General features: G+C 41.7%; 1 protein-coding gene across 1 annotated transcript in view; it reads right to left on the minus strand.

The window, feature by feature from the left end:
• Nucleotides 1–2,475: 2,475 nt before the first annotated feature.
• Nucleotides 2,476–18,461, minus strand: part of PHF20 (PHD finger protein 20) — a 75,507-nt gene continuing 59,521 nt past the window's right edge. The window contains 9 exon segments of the mRNA XM_058422663.1: nucleotides 2,476–5,183; nucleotides 6,730–6,913; nucleotides 8,669–8,763; nucleotides 8,766–8,916; nucleotides 8,918–9,068; nucleotides 11,479–11,494; nucleotides 11,497–11,602; nucleotides 11,604–11,674; nucleotides 15,560–15,659. Coding sequence (XP_058278646.1) covers nucleotides 5,041–5,183; nucleotides 6,730–6,913; nucleotides 8,669–8,763; nucleotides 8,766–8,916; nucleotides 8,918–9,068; nucleotides 11,479–11,494; nucleotides 11,497–11,602; nucleotides 11,604–11,674; nucleotides 15,560–15,659 — 1,017 coding nt within the window. The 3' untranslated portion in view covers nucleotides 2,476–5,040.

Raw genomic sequence — 18,461 nt, forward strand, 5'->3', positions numbered from 1 at the left:
GTCATTAACCATAAAGTCCAGTTTCTCACACTTAATGATGTCTGGATGTGCAACCAAGCAAGGTAAGACTATGCTCTGCCCCTCACCCCTCTCAAACTAAACGGAGCATCTTTCCCTATAGCAGCATTTGCTGAGATCAAAGGTATTTCAAGGAGCTGCAAAGCAGGCAAAGTGTCTTCATCAGCTCAGAGCCTCTGTGCAAAGGGCACGGCTGTGCCTGGGAGCCCGGACTCAGAGCAGCAGCCACCCAACCCTCACCCCAATGGAGCCAAGGGCACAGAAACCATCGGCTCAGGAGCCTGGTTTCCTTCCCTGGTTTCCTTTGTGATGTCGGTATTCAAGCTCCATGACTTACCCACCAAGTCACCAGCCTGGAAACTCAGAGGGTACACACAGTTTCTCCTCCTCAGCCCATACAGCCTCTCAGAACTAGGTATGGAGCATTGCAAGGCTCCATGGCCCCTTCCAGCCTCTCCTTTCAAACACCCCAACAGCACACAAGCACCACTAGCAGGAAAACTCTGCAGCAGGGCAGGATGAATCCCAGTTTTGCTGGTCTGTTCTCTGTTTTTCTGTCTGTTTCTATGTTGCAAAAGGAAAAAAAAAAAAGGTGACATTTACAATTAACCCGTCTGTTTCAACAGAACCTTGTTCTCGCAGAAGGTATTACACAAACAAGAGCTGTAACAAGTTTTTTTCCATTCACAAGAACTGCTGTGCAACCGGAAGGATTAGCACAAGGCTGTGAAACACTGCTGAACAACTGCAATGGCCTGCAGTGCACCAGGACCGCACTGGGAAATCAGAGCAAGGACCAGCCACAAGCATTCCCACAGCTGGATGGAGCAGCAGGTGGCAGCAGCACCGATGGTGCACTGGCCATCGGAATGGCCATGAACATCGTGAGAAATGTCCTCTCACTTTTAAAATTTCAAAGGTTCATTAAACCTTAATGAAATATAACAAGAGTGAATGAAGAAAATGGACAGCGTCACAGCGAGCTCGTGACCAGCAGCCATGAGCTCATGTACAAAATGGCTGTTCTGCCTTTCACATCCTGGCGTTGCATCAGGCAAGCCTGGCCCCTCCCAAAGTCCATCAGCCAACTCCTCTTCACTGTCTATTGGTGGAGATTGTCTTGCAGCTTGATTGGAGATTGGGTGTTGTCATGCCACACCTCCCTGGCAACAAATCTTCCCTATTGCCAGCTGCCCCATGCAAGGGGCACTTGTACACGCTCTCCCTCCACGTCTCAGACAATCCAGGCTTTTCCCTGGTAACAATACAGGGGTGGAGGGGAAGGAGACTATGGGGAAAACAGAGGACATCTAAACAACAAACTACAATAACGTAAGCATGCATCAATAAAACTTCTTATAACGTACACACAATATTCATCCCCTAACTGTGAGAGCCAATCATCGTATTATCTATCTGTAACATGATCCACAGGCTGGACAACGGTCAACAGAGAACCTGTAATTACAGGTGATGTTCTGGTACAGTAACAGTGGGACTACAGTAACTCTAATCATAACAAGGCTGAGAGCTGACTGAGAGTTGCCTCCTTCTCTGAGTCTACATCTACAGAAACCTTCAGATCAGGGAAGTAAATAAACCAGAGGGGACATCAAAACATGACAAGCCACAGCACACATCCCCTTGAATTATTTCAAATTCAGACCACAACTTCAAAACCAGATTTTGACATTTAAGTGATCATCAAAGACCTGCATGATGACACTAAGCAGTGAGACACACTGGGATCTGCTGTCAGTGGCCCAGGTCTCTCCAGGCATCAAATGCCAAGTTCCAGCAGTGATGCACCCTCCAGCCTTAAAATCCAGTTTCAAAAGATTTTTTTTTTTTTTTTTTTTTTTTTTGAGAATGATGTTAGAAAGGAAAATTTGCTAGGACAAGAGAATACATCTGCTTTTCTCCCAGTGGGCAAACTGAGAGTGAAGATATGGAACCTGAAGGTACATCAATGACTGCCCATGCCTTCAGACACCCTGGGTCAGGTACACTGCTTCCCCAGATCTCCCCAGCTTCCTCCTCTCCCCATGCATTTTCTCTATATGGACTGTTCAAATGCATCAAGAGCTCCTTGCTTCACACCATCACTAATGCTGTGGTTCCTCTGGCTTGAGTTGCTGTGGCTTCCCCTGACAGGCTGCTCATCCAAACAGAGAAAAAATTAGGGTCAGATCACACATACTAGGTACTAATATATTACATATATTAGGATTTGGGAACAAAATGTATGAGCTCCCCATTTAACAATATCCAACACACTATGAAGGGTATTTATATAACACAGATCTGGAAAACAATAATTTCCAGACTTTAGCAACAGTTAAGAGATATACATACCTGACATATTACAGTACTTGCATTTCAAAGTGATGTGAAGGAAAATACTCCAAAATTATTTTATTGAGTTATCATTAATTGAAACAAAGACTTTACTAAGACTTAACCAACAAAACCCTATTTTTTATTTATTCCAAACACCAAGATACAGAAGTTTTCAAGTATTGCAAATATTGCTCCAAAACAAAATTCTATGTACAGCCCCTTGGTTCTAATAGTGCATCAACAAACATGTGTGTACCCACAGTGCAATGTTTGTTCAGTTCATCAAGGCTCCACATTTCATTCACTTACCAGTGATTTAAAGAAACAAAAGTGACCTGTAAGTCTGAACAGTTGGTCCAGACTAAGAATAACAATGAGGAAACTTGCAAAAAAGGGACAGAAATTAATCCAGGCAGAGCACAATGAAGAATCTTCCCTGAACACAAGAAGTACTACTCTATTTTAAATAAATATTTTCATCTTTATCTGCAAGGGCTTCCCCAGCACTACTGAAGGGATGTAAGTCTCTAAGATCTGCACCTTGATCTACTCATGGGAACTGCCTTTTCTTCCAAACCTCCAGTACTGCCCTGAGCAAAAATAAACTGACAACTGAAAACACACAATGAGCGCACGAAAGCCATTGCTTGAGAAGAAAACCCGCTCTGGAACAAGAAGCCTGCTCAGGGACTGAGTGTTTAAGTGCCTTCAGACTGGGAGCACAACCAAGCTGTTCCCATGCAGCCATGTCCTTTCACAGACTGCAACCAGGGAACAACTTTTCTGGTCCATTTCACCTGAAAATTGCCAGCTGCCTGGGCGGCTCCTCGGATGCTCTTCTGGTTGTCTGGTCACCACTACCTCCTCTAGAGCTACACGAGCTCAGGTACCTGACAGGAATGCACCAAGGTATAAGCATTGGTCTCATCTTCAGAGCGCCAAGTGATCCTTAAAATACCATGTAAGTTTTATTCCAATTGTGTTACAGAAATGTAAGTTTATTTTTCTGCTGTATGTACATTATATTCACTATATACCAACTTAGTATTATAAAACTGTGAGACAAATTATTCTCTGAACTGAATCTCAGCATAAAAGTCTTAATTACTACCTAGAGCAGCCTAATTATTTTGTCTTCAGAAGAAAATAAAATATTCACCATGTAGAGACCGTAACTCCTACAATAATATTGGATATTTCAAGCTTTCATTATTCTTTGCAGAATAAACACATTACAGATATATACTCCAAATAAATAATTTGAACAGGTATAGGCCTTTCCATTACAACTCTGTTTGAATGTTACCCTTTGGTAGTACCATTGCACACAATAAAATAAGGGTAACAAATCCAGCTTTTTAAGGACACCCTCTCACTGCAAAACCAGCTCACTATGTTCCATAGGGAACTGAACTCAGCAACGTCTGTGAAGGAAAACTAAAGCTGCAGCCATTACTTCAGGAGTGGTGATCTGCATCTGAAAGACACTGAACCTCTCAAATGCTCACAATGTTCCAAAGGGTCTGTATAATGTGACTGAACATCAGCAGCCCTGTCACCTTGCTATCACAAAGTAAATGCAAACCGAAAATTAAAACTTAAGGTATAAAAAGGGACTTTGTGAACATAGACCATTGAAGAGAATAACCCACTCACTGTCAGCAAGGACAGCACCTCATGCATAGATCTTGAGGCTTTATTTACACAAAAACTGATTCCCAAAACCACACATTCATAGCAAGTCTTTACAATGAACACATCCAGAGTACTGAAAAAAAATCTACATTTCCAAATATAATCGGAATGGCAATTATTAACAAACGGGTATAAAATACATCACATCCATGACAGACCATGCTGCAGTCTGAACTCAAAGGGTAGCTCCAGTCCTCTTCTGGTGGCATTCCAAACTACTGCAACTAGGGCATCCCACCAGCAACTGCTGCAGGAGGCCCAAGAAGGATGGATTTAGGAGCTCAAGAATGCACATAAACACCACGTTCATGGGCTTCCCCAGTACCAAGTCATGTGACAGTGACAGGATAAATATGGAAAACAAACATTTATTCTGGAAATAAGTGCAATCCACCTGTGACCTCCTGCTACATTATTTACTGTAACAGAAGTGTGGGTCTGGCCACTGTTACTTGAAAACCTTCACATAACGCTTTATAGTCAAGAGCTGGACATTCATACTTACTAAGTCTGAAACTGTTATAACATCTCCTAATGATTAAATACTGAGTGCTAGTATGCATAAACCAGAAGAAATAAAACGTGACATGAGTCACTTAAACTATGCAAAGTTATGTACAACCCCTGTCAACCAAACATTTTTGGCTCTTAGAACTCTGTTCTTCAGTGGCACAATTTTTAGTCAATTTCATGTTGAAGAAGTCTACCGTTTTGATGAGCAACTTGTAAGGAGTGAAAATTTGAGTATAACTTATCAACCAACAGGTAATCTCTGGAGACAAGAGCATGACCTTTTCCACAGCACTGCAATTGTCTAATAGACCTGAAATAACCTTTTTGCTCTTCTTTAAACAACACTTCTTCACAAGTCTCTGAAGTCAATCTGCATCCCATGCAATCAGCATGCTAGTTTCATTTACAGATTCCAAGCTGCTCCCATCAGACACTCCAGCTTTGCACGCAGTCACAGCCCAGCGTTCTCCAGCCTCATGTGGAGCAGCACAGTGCAATCTGCTGCACTTTGCCCAAGTCTGTTATCAGCTGCTTTATGCAATGTTTGAGCTGGGGGAGTCGAGCCAGTGGTTCTGGGGGTTGCAGCTCTCCTGTGTAATCCAGCCAACTCTCCAGAACTGCAAAGAAAACAAAAACTGTCACTACTGCAGTTCTCAGCAAAGAGCTCACCTCAAGTCACAAAACAATAATTCTTTAAATCTCTTGTAGAACTTGATAAAGCAGTAGGCAATATTTTTAACACTGTTATTAGAGAAATCATAAAACTGAACACCTCACACCAATCTTTGCAAGTAACTTTTGATACATAACCAAGTAATTCACATTGGGATGGGGGGAGAAGCTGCTGCTCCTAGGAGAAAGCAGGAAAGGAAAACTCTGGATCAGACACTGCGAAATCTCATGCTAAACTTCCTCTGATCTGTGCCAATTCCAGGCAAGGACACTTGCAGTACAGGGAGTTTATGCCATCAAGGATGGGATTACTGTAATGAAAGAAATCTGTCATCAATATGGAACACAACTGACCAAGACAGAAGAGGGTAACACAAAATGGGAATGAAGATCAAAAGCACAAACCAGCAGAGTGCTGCATAAGGAAAATGAACTCCTGCTTCAAAAAGCTTTCCAGTGGGAAACAAGAAATCCCACTGAGCAGAACACTAGTCAAGTGACAGTGTAACACATGCACAAGGAAGGTGGTCAGGTTGGACTAGGATGAGTTCTGGGGATGTTGACAGTATTGCAGATGGAGAATGAAGCCTTGAAGCCAGAATATACCATACCGCTCCCAAGAGCAGCCACTGCCAGCAACCAGATCAACAGGTGAATTTTACCCACAAGGCAGCACCTGTTGCAGAACCAGCAGCATCACTTGCTACTGACGTATTGCACCTTGGAGTGAGAAAGTTCCTGCTCTAAGCACCAACACACTCCACAGATGCTGCTCAGCAGCAGGTACAAAAAGTCTAACTTTTGGGAACCAGAGCTCCTTTAGGGCAGTACAGCCTGACTGATCTTCACTACCTGAAATAGCCCTTTAAACAGTCCAACTTTTCAATACCTTACTTCCAAAGAGAGAGGCTCTTACTTGGGCAGAAGTTGGATTCCCCTGCAAGTTGTAACTTGCTGCTGTTGTAACCACTACACAACACTACCAACTACACGGTCAGACTTCATGTAAAGAAGAACTATCTGGAATCATTTATGCAACACAAAGGGTTTATAAGTTTTCCATTACTATGAAAATCTTAAAAGCCATTTCAGTGAAGAATCTGGAAAAGACAGGAGCCTTGTGCACTGAAGAGGCCACCCAAAATGGGTTAACATAGGCAGCAAGGCCCTGAAGAACACAGAAATGCAGACATACAGGAGTTTTGGAAAATTACAAAAGCCTAAACGCAAAAAGACACAAAGATGTCCCAGTACAACATCTGAAGCAACTATTTTAAAATTACCTAACTATAAGTTGTTCTGTGAAATACTGCTCTTTGTTTTAAAATCCATCCCCCACATCAGCAGCATGTCTATTTTTTATTAGGAAATATGAGAGTGGAACATTCACCTCTTTGTAGGTCTGAAGAAGTAAAATTCTGGTTAACATGCTTTGAATAGGTAGTTCAGTTTTAAAAATGTTATTTTTCAAACTAGAATAACACTACTTACCATCTAGCTCCTTCTCAATGAAATCCATTCTGTGTATGACTTCATCTTGCAGAGACTCCACGTGAGCTAAAAGATTGAGTTGCCACTGCAGCTGCGAGTTCACAACTCCTTCTTTGTCTTTTTCCAGCAACTTCATTTCAATACCTTCTTCTGGAGAGACTTTCTTAGTGACAGACTCTCTCACCTAGCAGAGAAACACACGTTAAATATTTGTTACAGTGAAACAGAATTGGGGAGCCAAACAGCCTGAGTCCACCCAGTCCCCCCCCAATTGCTCAACTCATCATAGGCCAGTGAGTGAGAGAGACAGAGACCATATACAGATACTAAACTGGTTTGGGCAAGATCTAAATATAAACATTTTTTATAGGTATTTTGCTATAAATTATTTGTACTTCATAAGCATCTGGTTTTCTGAAGGTAACATACATCTCTGGTTATCTCCCTGACACTTTTCACCTGGAAGATCCTGCCCTGAATCTGTCCATCTCAGGGAAGGCTGAAGCTGTTTTTCATCTGACAATAATCAACTAAAGAGCAAACAATTCAGGAGTGAAAATGGATTTTTCCTTAAGGAATCTAATCTAAACTCTACTAAAATTTTCACTGAACAAGCATTACCACTCCCTACAAAACTTGACTACAATATCAACAGTGTTCATTCTACTCCTCCGCTTTTCTCATTCTTCTGCTGAAATATGATTACATTGGAGAACTAAAATATTTGCCTTTCTAGGAAACGTAACACAATCTCAATAAACTGATAGAGGAGATAATGCAGCAAATTACAACTTATATATGGATGAAAGAAGAGCTATCCTAACCTTTAAATAAAATGGAGCTCAGTATTTAACAGAATCATAAAATTGTACAATAGTTTGGGTTAGAAGAAGTCTTTAAAGGTCATCTAGTTCCAACACCTGCCATGGGCAGGGACACCTTCCACCATCCCAGGCTGCTCCAAGCCCTGTCCAACCTGGCCTTGGACACCTCCAGGGAACAAGGGGCAGCCCCAGCTTCTCTGGGCACCCTGTGCCAGGGCCTTACCACTCTCACAGGAAAGAATTTCTTCCAATTATCCCATCTAAAATCTAGACCCCTTCACCTTAGGCCATTCCCCCTTGTCCTGTTACTCCATCCCATGTCCCCAGTCCCTCTCCAGTTCTCCTGGAGCCCCTTTAGGCACTGGAAGGGGCTCACAAGTCTCTCTGGATCCTTCTCGTCTCCAAGTGAACACCTGCAGCTCTCCTAGCCTGGTTCCAGAGCAGAGGGGCTTCATTCATTTCCCAGAGGGTTTTTTTCAACATTTCTCAGCCCACATTTCATAGGAATTGGTACTAACTCATAGAAGCAAAATTTTTGCACTGGGGAGTAGAAAGGCCTTTACTAGGCTGACAGAGCTGACAATGAGAACCAAGCATTGAAAAGCTAAACCTGAATTGCTCCAGTAGGAAGATACAGGGCTATTTCATGGTGATCAGTCTTAAAAACATCACTTCAGGCTGATACCTTTTTTCCCATCTTGAAATGCTGCCTGAAGAACCTAAAACTAATACAGCTATTAGAAGGAACACGGAAACAAGATGGAAATAATTAAAACCTGGCCTACTAGTGTATTTGGTAATATCATACACGATTGGCCTGTTCTCTCTCTTTGCTAATGTTTTTCATTTAACACATGAATGTAAGCAGCAATGAACTACCAGTGGACCATAATGCATTTTCAAGCGACTTGAGGTCCAGAAGCCAACCTAGATTTTTTAGTTATAATATGAAACAGAGTTTATCACATTTATCATTTTAATTGTTATTGGCAACTTAAATTTAACAGCTAACAAAAAATAAACACAGACCAAAATGTATCAAAAAAGGCTGAGGTTTGCAGGTTGCCAGGCAAACACATGCTCTTCATCAGAGAGGGACCTTTAAATAAAAATACCTTAGAGTAATTGTGTTTTGATTCATTTTCCATCTTGCGTATTTCTTGGTCCAGATTCCAGCCAAATCTCTCTGAGAGGGTATCATCCCCATTTCCCTTATTCTGTTACTCCATCAATCCATGACTGAACCTCTTGTTTCCACAACCAGCCTCTGCTCTATGGCAGGGTAGTAGGCCCGAGGCTTCTGGTAACAGTGTTCACTCGTAATGTAAGATTCCTCCACAGAAGGAATTGTTGAGGGTTTCTCAAACTGTCCCATTCCAAGTTCTATAACTTGCTGTCTCCTCTTTGCAACAGTTTTCTTCAAAGTGAATGATGTGCTTTGTATGGATTTTTTCATCCACTGTGATGTGCTTCCACGGATGACACCAAAGCTTTAAGTCAGGGTGTTCTTTATTTCTGTTCAAACATAAAGAAGTTAACCACCCAATCTAAATGCTAAAGTGACTAAGCAAACTATCCTCTTAAATAAATTAATTGTGAAATTAAGTGAGAATAATTAAGAAGCCAAAAAAAAAAAAAAAGCCAAGTGTTTGGATTAAGAAAAATCTTGAAGAGTAAGTGCAAATAGACACGTAACAACCTCTCACCGATGTTGGTCCTTCATGGAACATTTTGCTTTAGTATTTGCAATTTATTAACAGCCGAAATTAATTTTAAGTGGGATATTTTTAGTAGTAAGGTATGGTACACCAATATTGTAGTGGTGTTCTATAGTGGCCATAATTCCATTCATCCATTGTTAGAAAAATTCTTATTTTAATTGTCTTTAAATTAACTAATACATTATTTATTCCAGCAGAAAGCACAACTATAGATGTCAGATTATTACAGACATAACAAACAGAAGATTTAGAGTGAGCATTGTAACCCACGTTCTTCCTTGTGTCAGGCATCAAAACAGCAGTAAAAGGAGAGCAGAGTAGTCTCTGCTGTCTTCAAAGGGCTGGCAGCTCATCTGCTACAGACTGCAGGAACACAGCAGACCAGATCCTGACTCTAAAGCACCTGCACTGGGCTGCACAGAAAGAGGGGGCTGCCCTCAAGCCCCCATCTCTGCTTCCTTGCAAAGGTGGATAGACTTATTCTATTCAGCTGATCCAGCTTTTCTAGCTGTTCACCAAACCATGCAACAAAACACGACTTTGGCAGTAACAGCTTTCTAACCCATCCTGCAGCAGCTCAGGTTCCTCAACGGCTCTCAGAGGAAACAAGAGTGAGTACAGCTGCCAAGGATGTGCTCAGGCTATTTCACAGAAGCACCTTTGCCTCCAGTGCTGCATAGTGAGGATGTATCTCCCTGGTGAACCATCCTGAAGGCATGCCTGGAAAAGTGAAAGCTGGGTGTCCATTTACCAAAGCTTTTTTGCTCGAGCTCGACTCATCTGCTACACGTGAAGAAATGACAGTTTGCTCAGAACAGAGCAAGGGATAATTTTACAGAAGACGGGAAATTTTTCTGGAAAATGATGCACCAGTTATTACCTAAGGATGAAAAAATCAAATGCTAATACATGAATAATGTTTTAACTCCTGCCTGCTGAAGGTTCACCCTTCCATGGCACTGCCAGGTCAACCTTGGGTCCTTTGCCACCTCCTTGAAACACTGAGCAATAGTCTCCTAATCATTTCAGGCACCTGTGAAATCATCTTTACTATCTGTTGATCTGCAGCAACAATATAGTAATTATTCTACTTCAGTAATTTTTCAAATCCTTTCTGATTTACATAATGATAAAGAAAACAGTAGCTGAAGCTTTTAACCAGATGATCCAAACAAGACTGCACCTCACCTTTAATTAAGCCAGGCCATCACACTGACTTCAGCATAGGCGAGAAAAGGAACAAAAACCTGCAGCAACCATCACATATATGCCCAGTGCTCCCTACCTCAGTACTATCTCAATCTCAATTCACAACTGGAAAGCCTGAAACTCAAGTGTCGCTCTTTAACAAAAAGCCCAAGGAGTGGCCTTGTAATATTTATATTTCAGTCTCCAATATTTATGTTTCAGTCTCCAGAAAGGAAAGAGATTACTTACAGATCTAACTAAAGGATCCTATGTTAAAATGGCTACTCTCTAGCTTTAAGAGACCAGTAGACCTCCTGCATCACCACAGATTAGGGGAAAGGGCCAAAGAGTGCCAAAATCACTTTGTTCTCCAAATAGCTGCTGCTGTGCAATTTATCAACTAAAAAATTACAATTATGGAACTAAATTAATTTAAAACTGCTGATTTGAGTTTAGAAGGCTTTTTTTTTCAGTGATCAGAACCCAAGGATGACTTTAAATAGGAAAATACACGGAAAAGTTGACTTGATAGAAAAAAACCTTTTATATAAATAATTACGTTATTTTCTGTATATATAGCTGACATGACCTCTGTTCAGAAATGAAGCGCTGCAGGTTGCTGAGGGTGCAACCACTATCCCACTGCACCTGAACATTGTACCAAACAAAAAGATCTGATTCCCCTTGGACAAGCTATGATCAGATTTCCTGGAATGGAGAAAGCAAGTGCTGCAAAAATGGTGCGATGGATTATAAGTCTATCCTTACTTGAAATCCATTTGGGTGATTCCGTAAAATCTGTCATTATTGGTTTAAAACCCTTTCTATACACATTGTCCATCTACACTCATCCACTTAAACAGTTTTCAAGCAGCCAAGTCCTTTCCCAAGATCACATCAGCAAATTGGTGTTATAACCAAAGAGAACAAATCCAAGTCTGAATTTCTCGTTATTTTTATACTTGCAGTCTAATTCCCGAGGAGAACACGCTGGCTGGTATTTAAATACTGCTTACTGTAATATGCTCATCTCAGCTGCAGCCCGTGCAGGACTTCGATCACTCGCTGTACATCTCCAAGCAGCTGGTGAGTGGCCACTATCTTCTTGGCATTCTGGTGGGAATAATTTTCTTCCAAAAAATGCTAAGCCATGCATGTGACCATTACTTAACCACTCCTTTTCATACCAGTACTTTAAGCTGGACCTCTGACCTAAATTGACAATAATGAGTAAATTAAAATGAATGCTGACAATGCTGGTAGTAATTCTGATTATCTCCAATACTGCAATAGCTTATTGTTCTTATCAACAGAACCAATGAAGAACCTGTAACAGCAGACATAACCCTGCACAATGAAGAACTTATAAGCAGGAAGCCAAAAACCTCTGCCCAACTGTAAAAGCATTCAGACCCCAACTTACACCAAAGGACAATCCACAACAAGCAGTTACAGATTAGGTTGAGAAAGGTGTATTTTAGCAGGATATCACATTGTCTAGTCTAACCATGGTTATGAACACAAGTTACAGTCTGAATGCAGCTCTCTGCAGACAGAGAAATGCAATCAGCTTCCCAGTGTCTTGTTTTTCAACATCAACATGTATTAGTACAGTTGTGGCCAAAAATACATTTTGAAGGAATCAGGATGAGCTTCTGATGGAAAAACTTGCCTAAGTCAAGCTACTAATAATGATAATTCTATCTTAAGAGAGATCATATCATATCTTGATACTGAATATCAACAACAGCCGAAATGAAATAGTGTTGAATGTGATAAATGCATCAATAAAAGTAACTTAACCGGCCAACAAATGGTATGACAAGGAAAGATGCTTGCTAAATTGCAAACACACACAAAACCCCTTCATGCTATATACCTAAAGAAAGCTCCCCCACACCCTGTAAAACGTAGTTACTACAGATGTTCTCAGTGGACAGCTCAGCACCCAGAGAAACAACAGCATCAGGCACTGCCTGTGTACAGCTCAGGTACCAAGTCCACAAAACCCAAGATAAAACTGGAGCTCAGACTTAGAACCATAACTGCAGAAGGTCTCCATACAAGCAGGTTAATATTGACTAGAGGAGAAGCTAAAAAAAAAAAAATAGGAGTTACTATGGCAGCAGAATGAGACTGAAGCTGCCACTACGCAGCAATCAATGGGTATTAGGTGGCATCAGAATTATGACAGGGTAAAAAAAAAATTGAAAGCTGTACCAGCTCAACCTTCCAGGCAGATACACTGTATCAAGCAGGAAGGCAAGCAGAATTTTCGGTATAGTCAGAACCACACTGCAGACACTCCTGGCCACCTGCATTAGCCATCCCTCATTAATTTCTGCATTAGAGAAGCTGACATCTGTGACAGAAAGTAGAGTTCAGTCCACAAGAATAGTGACTTTGAGAACTTCATAGTCACCTGAACAACTGAGGTGATTTGCACCCTGATATAAAATGTGCTCCCTTTTCAAGTATATAACCTTGAGACAACCAGACTAATATCCATAAGCATTGCACTACATAATCATCTTGATCATGTTTAGGCAAGGGTAAATGTTAACAATCTCTCAAAATCCCACCTGACCTCAAAAGACCTGAGTAAGATAGCATTTACTACAGCTTTTGAGAAAATGACACTAAAACTGCTTTACTTCTAATAGAATGAGTGGTGCTGTTACAAGTCCAGCAGTTTAACTGGGGAAAGCTCCTGATTTGCTGAATGCCCAGTTTTGAAAGCCACTTCTCTGCAGATTCGTACAGCCTTTTAGCTCACTTCAAGCCAAAGCACAGCCACTGAAAATCCATCTTGGCAGTCAAAAAGTTGGACATGTTCTCCTCTTTCAAGACAGAGGTAAAAAATTAAGCCCCCTCCAATGTGGATTCAGAGTCTTCAAATGAATAGTTAATTATGAATTAAACAAATGAAAGCTGTAATCGTTTCCTGCACAAAAGCACTCATATTCAAGGATGATGACAAGTTCAGTTTGCATGTGCATTTTAGTTCAATTTAAAACTATCTTCAAACTGACATAAAGCAAATATCTTAATAGAAGGTTAAAATCCTAGAAAAAAGATACTCTGAAAAACCTTAAATATATTGCTGTCTCTGTATAAAAGTTTAAAATTGAAGTGACTTCATTGCTGTGAGCGCAAACAACAGCAGCAAACATACTACACAAATCTATGAGTTAAAGTACAGAAGACTTGGTAGCTTTCAACAGCCAAAAAAAGCTGAGATCACAATCCAAATACTATAGAAACCATAAAGGTCCTTTCATCAGGTGAATCAGAGATCCATTTTCTTGCCATTTATAACCATGGACTCAAGCCCAAACCTCATCCATTTTCACTTTCAGCAAGGCTTTGTAATCCATACAGTAGAAAGAAAAGATTCCCCGAAGTGGAATCCTACCTAACGTGTAAGATGGACTAAGACTTTTAAAAATATCTGCTAAGGAGGAGAAAACATATTGTTTATAATCACTCTGCCTGTGTTACCCCAGGTAAATACAATATATAGGTAGGTGTGTTGGTTTTACACAGCCTGGTTTTGGTGGGGGGGAAGGGGGGGTGGGGCAGCCACAGAGGTGGCCTCTGTGAGAAGCTGCTGAAAGCTTCCACCATGTCTGGCAGAGCCAATCCCTGATGCTCTGAAGATGGACATGCTGATGGCCAAAGCTGGCCTAATTAGAGGTGGTAACACCTCTGGTGTAACAGATTTAAGAAGAAAATCCAAACAAAAACACAGTTCCTTCTTTTAGTCCAAGGAGGAGGTGAGAACATGTGAGGGGGAACAATGTGGTGACACCAAGGTCAGGAAGAAGGAAGGGGAAGAGGTGCTCCAGACGCCAGAGCCGAGATTCCTCTGTAGGCCATGGCGAGGACCATGGTGAAGCAGCTGTGCCCCTGCAAGCCCATGGGGATCCACAGGGGATGCAGAGATCCACCCACAGCCTATAGCGATCCACGGGGGCACCCAGAGATCAACCTGCAGCCCGTGGGGAGGTGCTCACACCACAGTGGGGGGATGCCTGGAGGAGGCTGTGATCCAGTGGGAGACCCAGTGGAGAGAGCGGGCCCCTGCTTCCAGGCTGGAGCAGCCTGTCCTTGGAGGACTGCACCCTGGGGACAAGTGACCCACGCTGCAGCACTTTTGGGAAGATTGTCTGCCCGTGGGAGGGACTCATGTTGCAGCAGTTTTGGGCAGACTGTTGTTTATGAGATTGTACCCACATCCAAGAAGTTTGCAGAGAACTGTTTCCCATGGGAGGGATCCCACAGTCTCACAGGGGAAGGACTTCTTTCTCTGAGCAGTAGAAGAAAACCTTGGGTGATGAACTGACCAAAACTTCCATGCCCCTTTGTCTCCCTGCGCTGTTGGTGGGAAGGAGGAAAGGGTTAGGGGAAGGTGTTTTTAAGGGCTCGGTTTTTTTTCTCATTATCCTCCTCTGATTTTGTTGGTAATAAACTTTGTATCCGTAAGTTGAGCCTGTTTTGCCCTTGGAGTGTTTTTTCCCAGTCTCAACTCATTAATCCTTTCTTAAACCTCTCTCTCCTCTGCCCAACTGCAGCAGGAAAGGGTGAGCAAGTGGCTTTCGCGGGTGCCTGGCATTTGGCCAGTGTCAAACCAAAACAGCAGGTAATGCAGTCAACAACAAGAGCCACTGCTGAGGAATGCCAGGAGCCTTGGCCTGCCTGATTTTAAAGAACACATAAACCTGATTTGTTGGGGGAGTGCTGCAGCCACAACCCCCAAGATGTGCCCATGTCTTTGCCTGAGCTTCCTGAGTGTCTTCCACACTCATCTGCCACAGTCAGACAGTACAATCCTTATTACACCAAATATGTGACAGAGGTCATCACAGTGAAAACATTCTTTTCCATTCCTGTCCTTTTGTAATTCCACAATATTGACTCAAGGACATTCACATAAATTAAACTTTCTGAAACTGAAACTTACCTACAGTGACAGACAAAGGTAGTGGAAAAAACAGATAAATTTTCCAGAGATAGATATAGATGCAGATTAGATACAGATAAACTAGCAGATTTAATATGTATATAACAAGGGTCTGTAAGCTTAAATTTCTGTACCTGGAGGATCTTGGCAAATATAACAGGTGTATTTCTCAGGTATTTTATCTTCCAGTAAGCCCATACAGACTCCATGCTGCCAGCACAGGCACTCTTCACACTGTTCAAAGTCAAGAAATGCACATTAATAGAAATGAAGGCTAGAGGTGCCCAATACCATCATGTCAATTAAACACATGATCTACATATTTTAAGACAAAAAGGTCTACTAATATCCACACCCCACCTTCCACTTACAAGCAAATACGTTACAGAATCAGACTATAATAAAATATAAACCCTTCCCACAAACTTTTTATGTATGTTTCCGGAGAATGACAATTAAAAAGTGGAAGCAGAGGTCCTGAAAGGTACAAAAATACTCCCTTTGGAAATGAAAATCTTTCATGAGATGCATCTGTACGTAACCAGGATAGCCAACAGAGCAATCAAACTTTTTTCACCAAAACAGATCAATATTTTTGAATTTAAAAGCCTCCCCCTCAAACAGTAAAGCACATTCAGTTATCAAATCCCAGAGATATTTATGTCACACAGGAGTAGCCAATATTATGCTTTACTGAATCTTGTACCTCCAATATTTTATCCATTTCAAAGGTAGCTCTACTAACACAAACCTGCAGTGCAGATGTAATTGCACCAGCATTAAGAGCTTCCAACATCCTTCCAAGGCAGGACAATCATACTAGCAACAACTGAATATAATCTGGATCTCTTTAGCACAGTTACACTATTTAAAATGCAATCACTGTTCCTAAAGCTGTGTTGTTCTAGAGCAGGAAGTATTCACATTCTGTTTGTCATTTTCTCCCCCATCAGTATCTTAATGGGACAAAATTTTGGTTGCAGACTACAGACCACTGAAATATGGAACAAAACCCCACATATGAATATTAAGTCAATTTTGACTGGAAGCTGTGATGTCAGTTAAAAATTACTGTTTTTCCAAGCAGTGAGACGACACCCGTTATTTCTCAGAGCATAAACCAAAAGTAGAAATGTTGTCAATGCTGGTAAAGGACTGCAGTATGAGGTAAACCAAACCCTAACAACTGCAAGGAATCTCACATGTTGCTCTTCACTGACCTACAAAAGATGCCAACTTGCTGAACATTTCATCTATGTTCAACACCACTTTAATTAACGGTCTCATCTCCAGGCCTTCCTCCAAGCTAGGAGGGACAGAAAAGGACAACCAGACTTTGAATACTTCACTGCATTAAGTGCTCTAGGTGTGGAGGAAATAGAAGTTCTGGGAATGGAGAATGTAAAAGGTTAGAGAGGCCTTCTGAAGGATGAGATCAACAGTGTTTTGCCTTCCAAAATGGATAAATAGTCCTAATGCAGTTAGGAGATGCTTTCAAAAAAGGCAGATACAATCCTCCTTTCACAAATTAGAGCCAGAGAAAGGTGATCTAAACCAAAAAAAAAACGGATTAAGAGAAAGTCTGTGTGCTAAAAATAAGAAGGGTGTTCCTGGATATAGTTACACCTGTATCCTACAAATCATGCCATATTGCACAGGGCTGCACTCAGTGATTTTCCAGGCAATTTTTCCCAGAACTCTAGTGAAGCATGTGTCCTGGGTTACAAGTAAGGTTGTAACCAAACTATGCGTTCTACTCCCACCTACATTATTCCTGATGAACTATTAATGGTGGGTCGCTTTCAAGAGCTGCCCAGTGCACACCTGACTCCCCAGGCTGCAAGTGAAAAGAGGGAAATCAGGAAAAGAGGCAACTCCCTCACCCTCTCTCCTCCCCCCCCACACCAGGGAGCGTTTCTTTGTCTTCACAAACTGAGTGAACCCTGGTGACTACACCCAGCCTAAGGGGACCACGTCTGCCAGTGGGCCACGGTGCCTCAAGGGCCTCAATGGGCAGCTGTACAGACCTGGGCCATCAAGGCCTCCCCAAAATATCCTGTGACTCACAGGATTATATAATTCCATTGTGAAATTCCCTGCCCTGGGGGAGGCACTGAGCATTCCTGCCTGTATCTGACCGTAAATAATCTGGATGCTTTGGGGACTTAAGACACCATGATTACTGGACAGATCCAGAGGAGGACCTGAACTTCCACAGGAGGACTACACCTCCCACAGGACCACTGCTCTCAACTTCAACCATCATTTCAACAGGACTGCTGTCACTATTTGACAGGGCTGAGACCACCACCCTGACCAACAGGGTACTAGACTGTAAGTCTGACTTGGTGCGTTTAAGCCAGTTTTTGTGTATCATTGCATTTACTGTAAATTTTCTATTAAATTGTAACTGTGACCTAAAATCTCTCTCAAGCTATTTGTGTAGGGTTCATTTCTCTTGCTAGTTTACTTTCAAACCAGCACAAACATCCCAACTTTTTAAAATTTGATTCAACTGATATTAAAATATCCACCCCTTCAGGTGGATTCTTTAACCTGCAGCTTCTGCTGCACACTGTGGCTGCCAGGCTACTGCTCTGGTACATCCTACTGGGAAGCTACTCCATGCCCAGGTGGTAGTAGAGAGGTTCAAAGCATGCCAAGCAAGAGATTTAGAAGAGAAAATACATAGTGTTGTGCAAAAAAATATTAAATTGAAATTCAAGTCACAAAAGAAATTACCAAACCCAAAAGACGTGTATTTAAAGCAGCTTTTCACCTTCCAGAACAAAATTATCTCAAGTCCATTTACATCCATCACCTCTGAGGCCATGAAATCAAGCCCCAGGATTCCCTGCATCATACAAATATTCACCAATGTTTAGGTATAAAAACTAAAAAGAAGAGACAGTGACAGTCTGTCTTGGATTTCGTTGGGCCTCATCACAAAAACTGAGTGCTGTGCCTCCAGAAAGAACACAAGGCAATGCAACACAGCTGCTTTACACCAGCTCCATAAATGCAGTCTAGTAACCT

The sequence above is a fragment of the Hirundo rustica genome, chromosome 16 (assembly GCF_015227805.2).
Source record: "Hirundo rustica isolate bHirRus1 chromosome 16, bHirRus1.pri.v3, whole genome shotgun sequence".
Taxonomy (NCBI): Eukaryota; Metazoa; Chordata; class Aves; order Passeriformes; family Hirundinidae; genus Hirundo; species Hirundo rustica.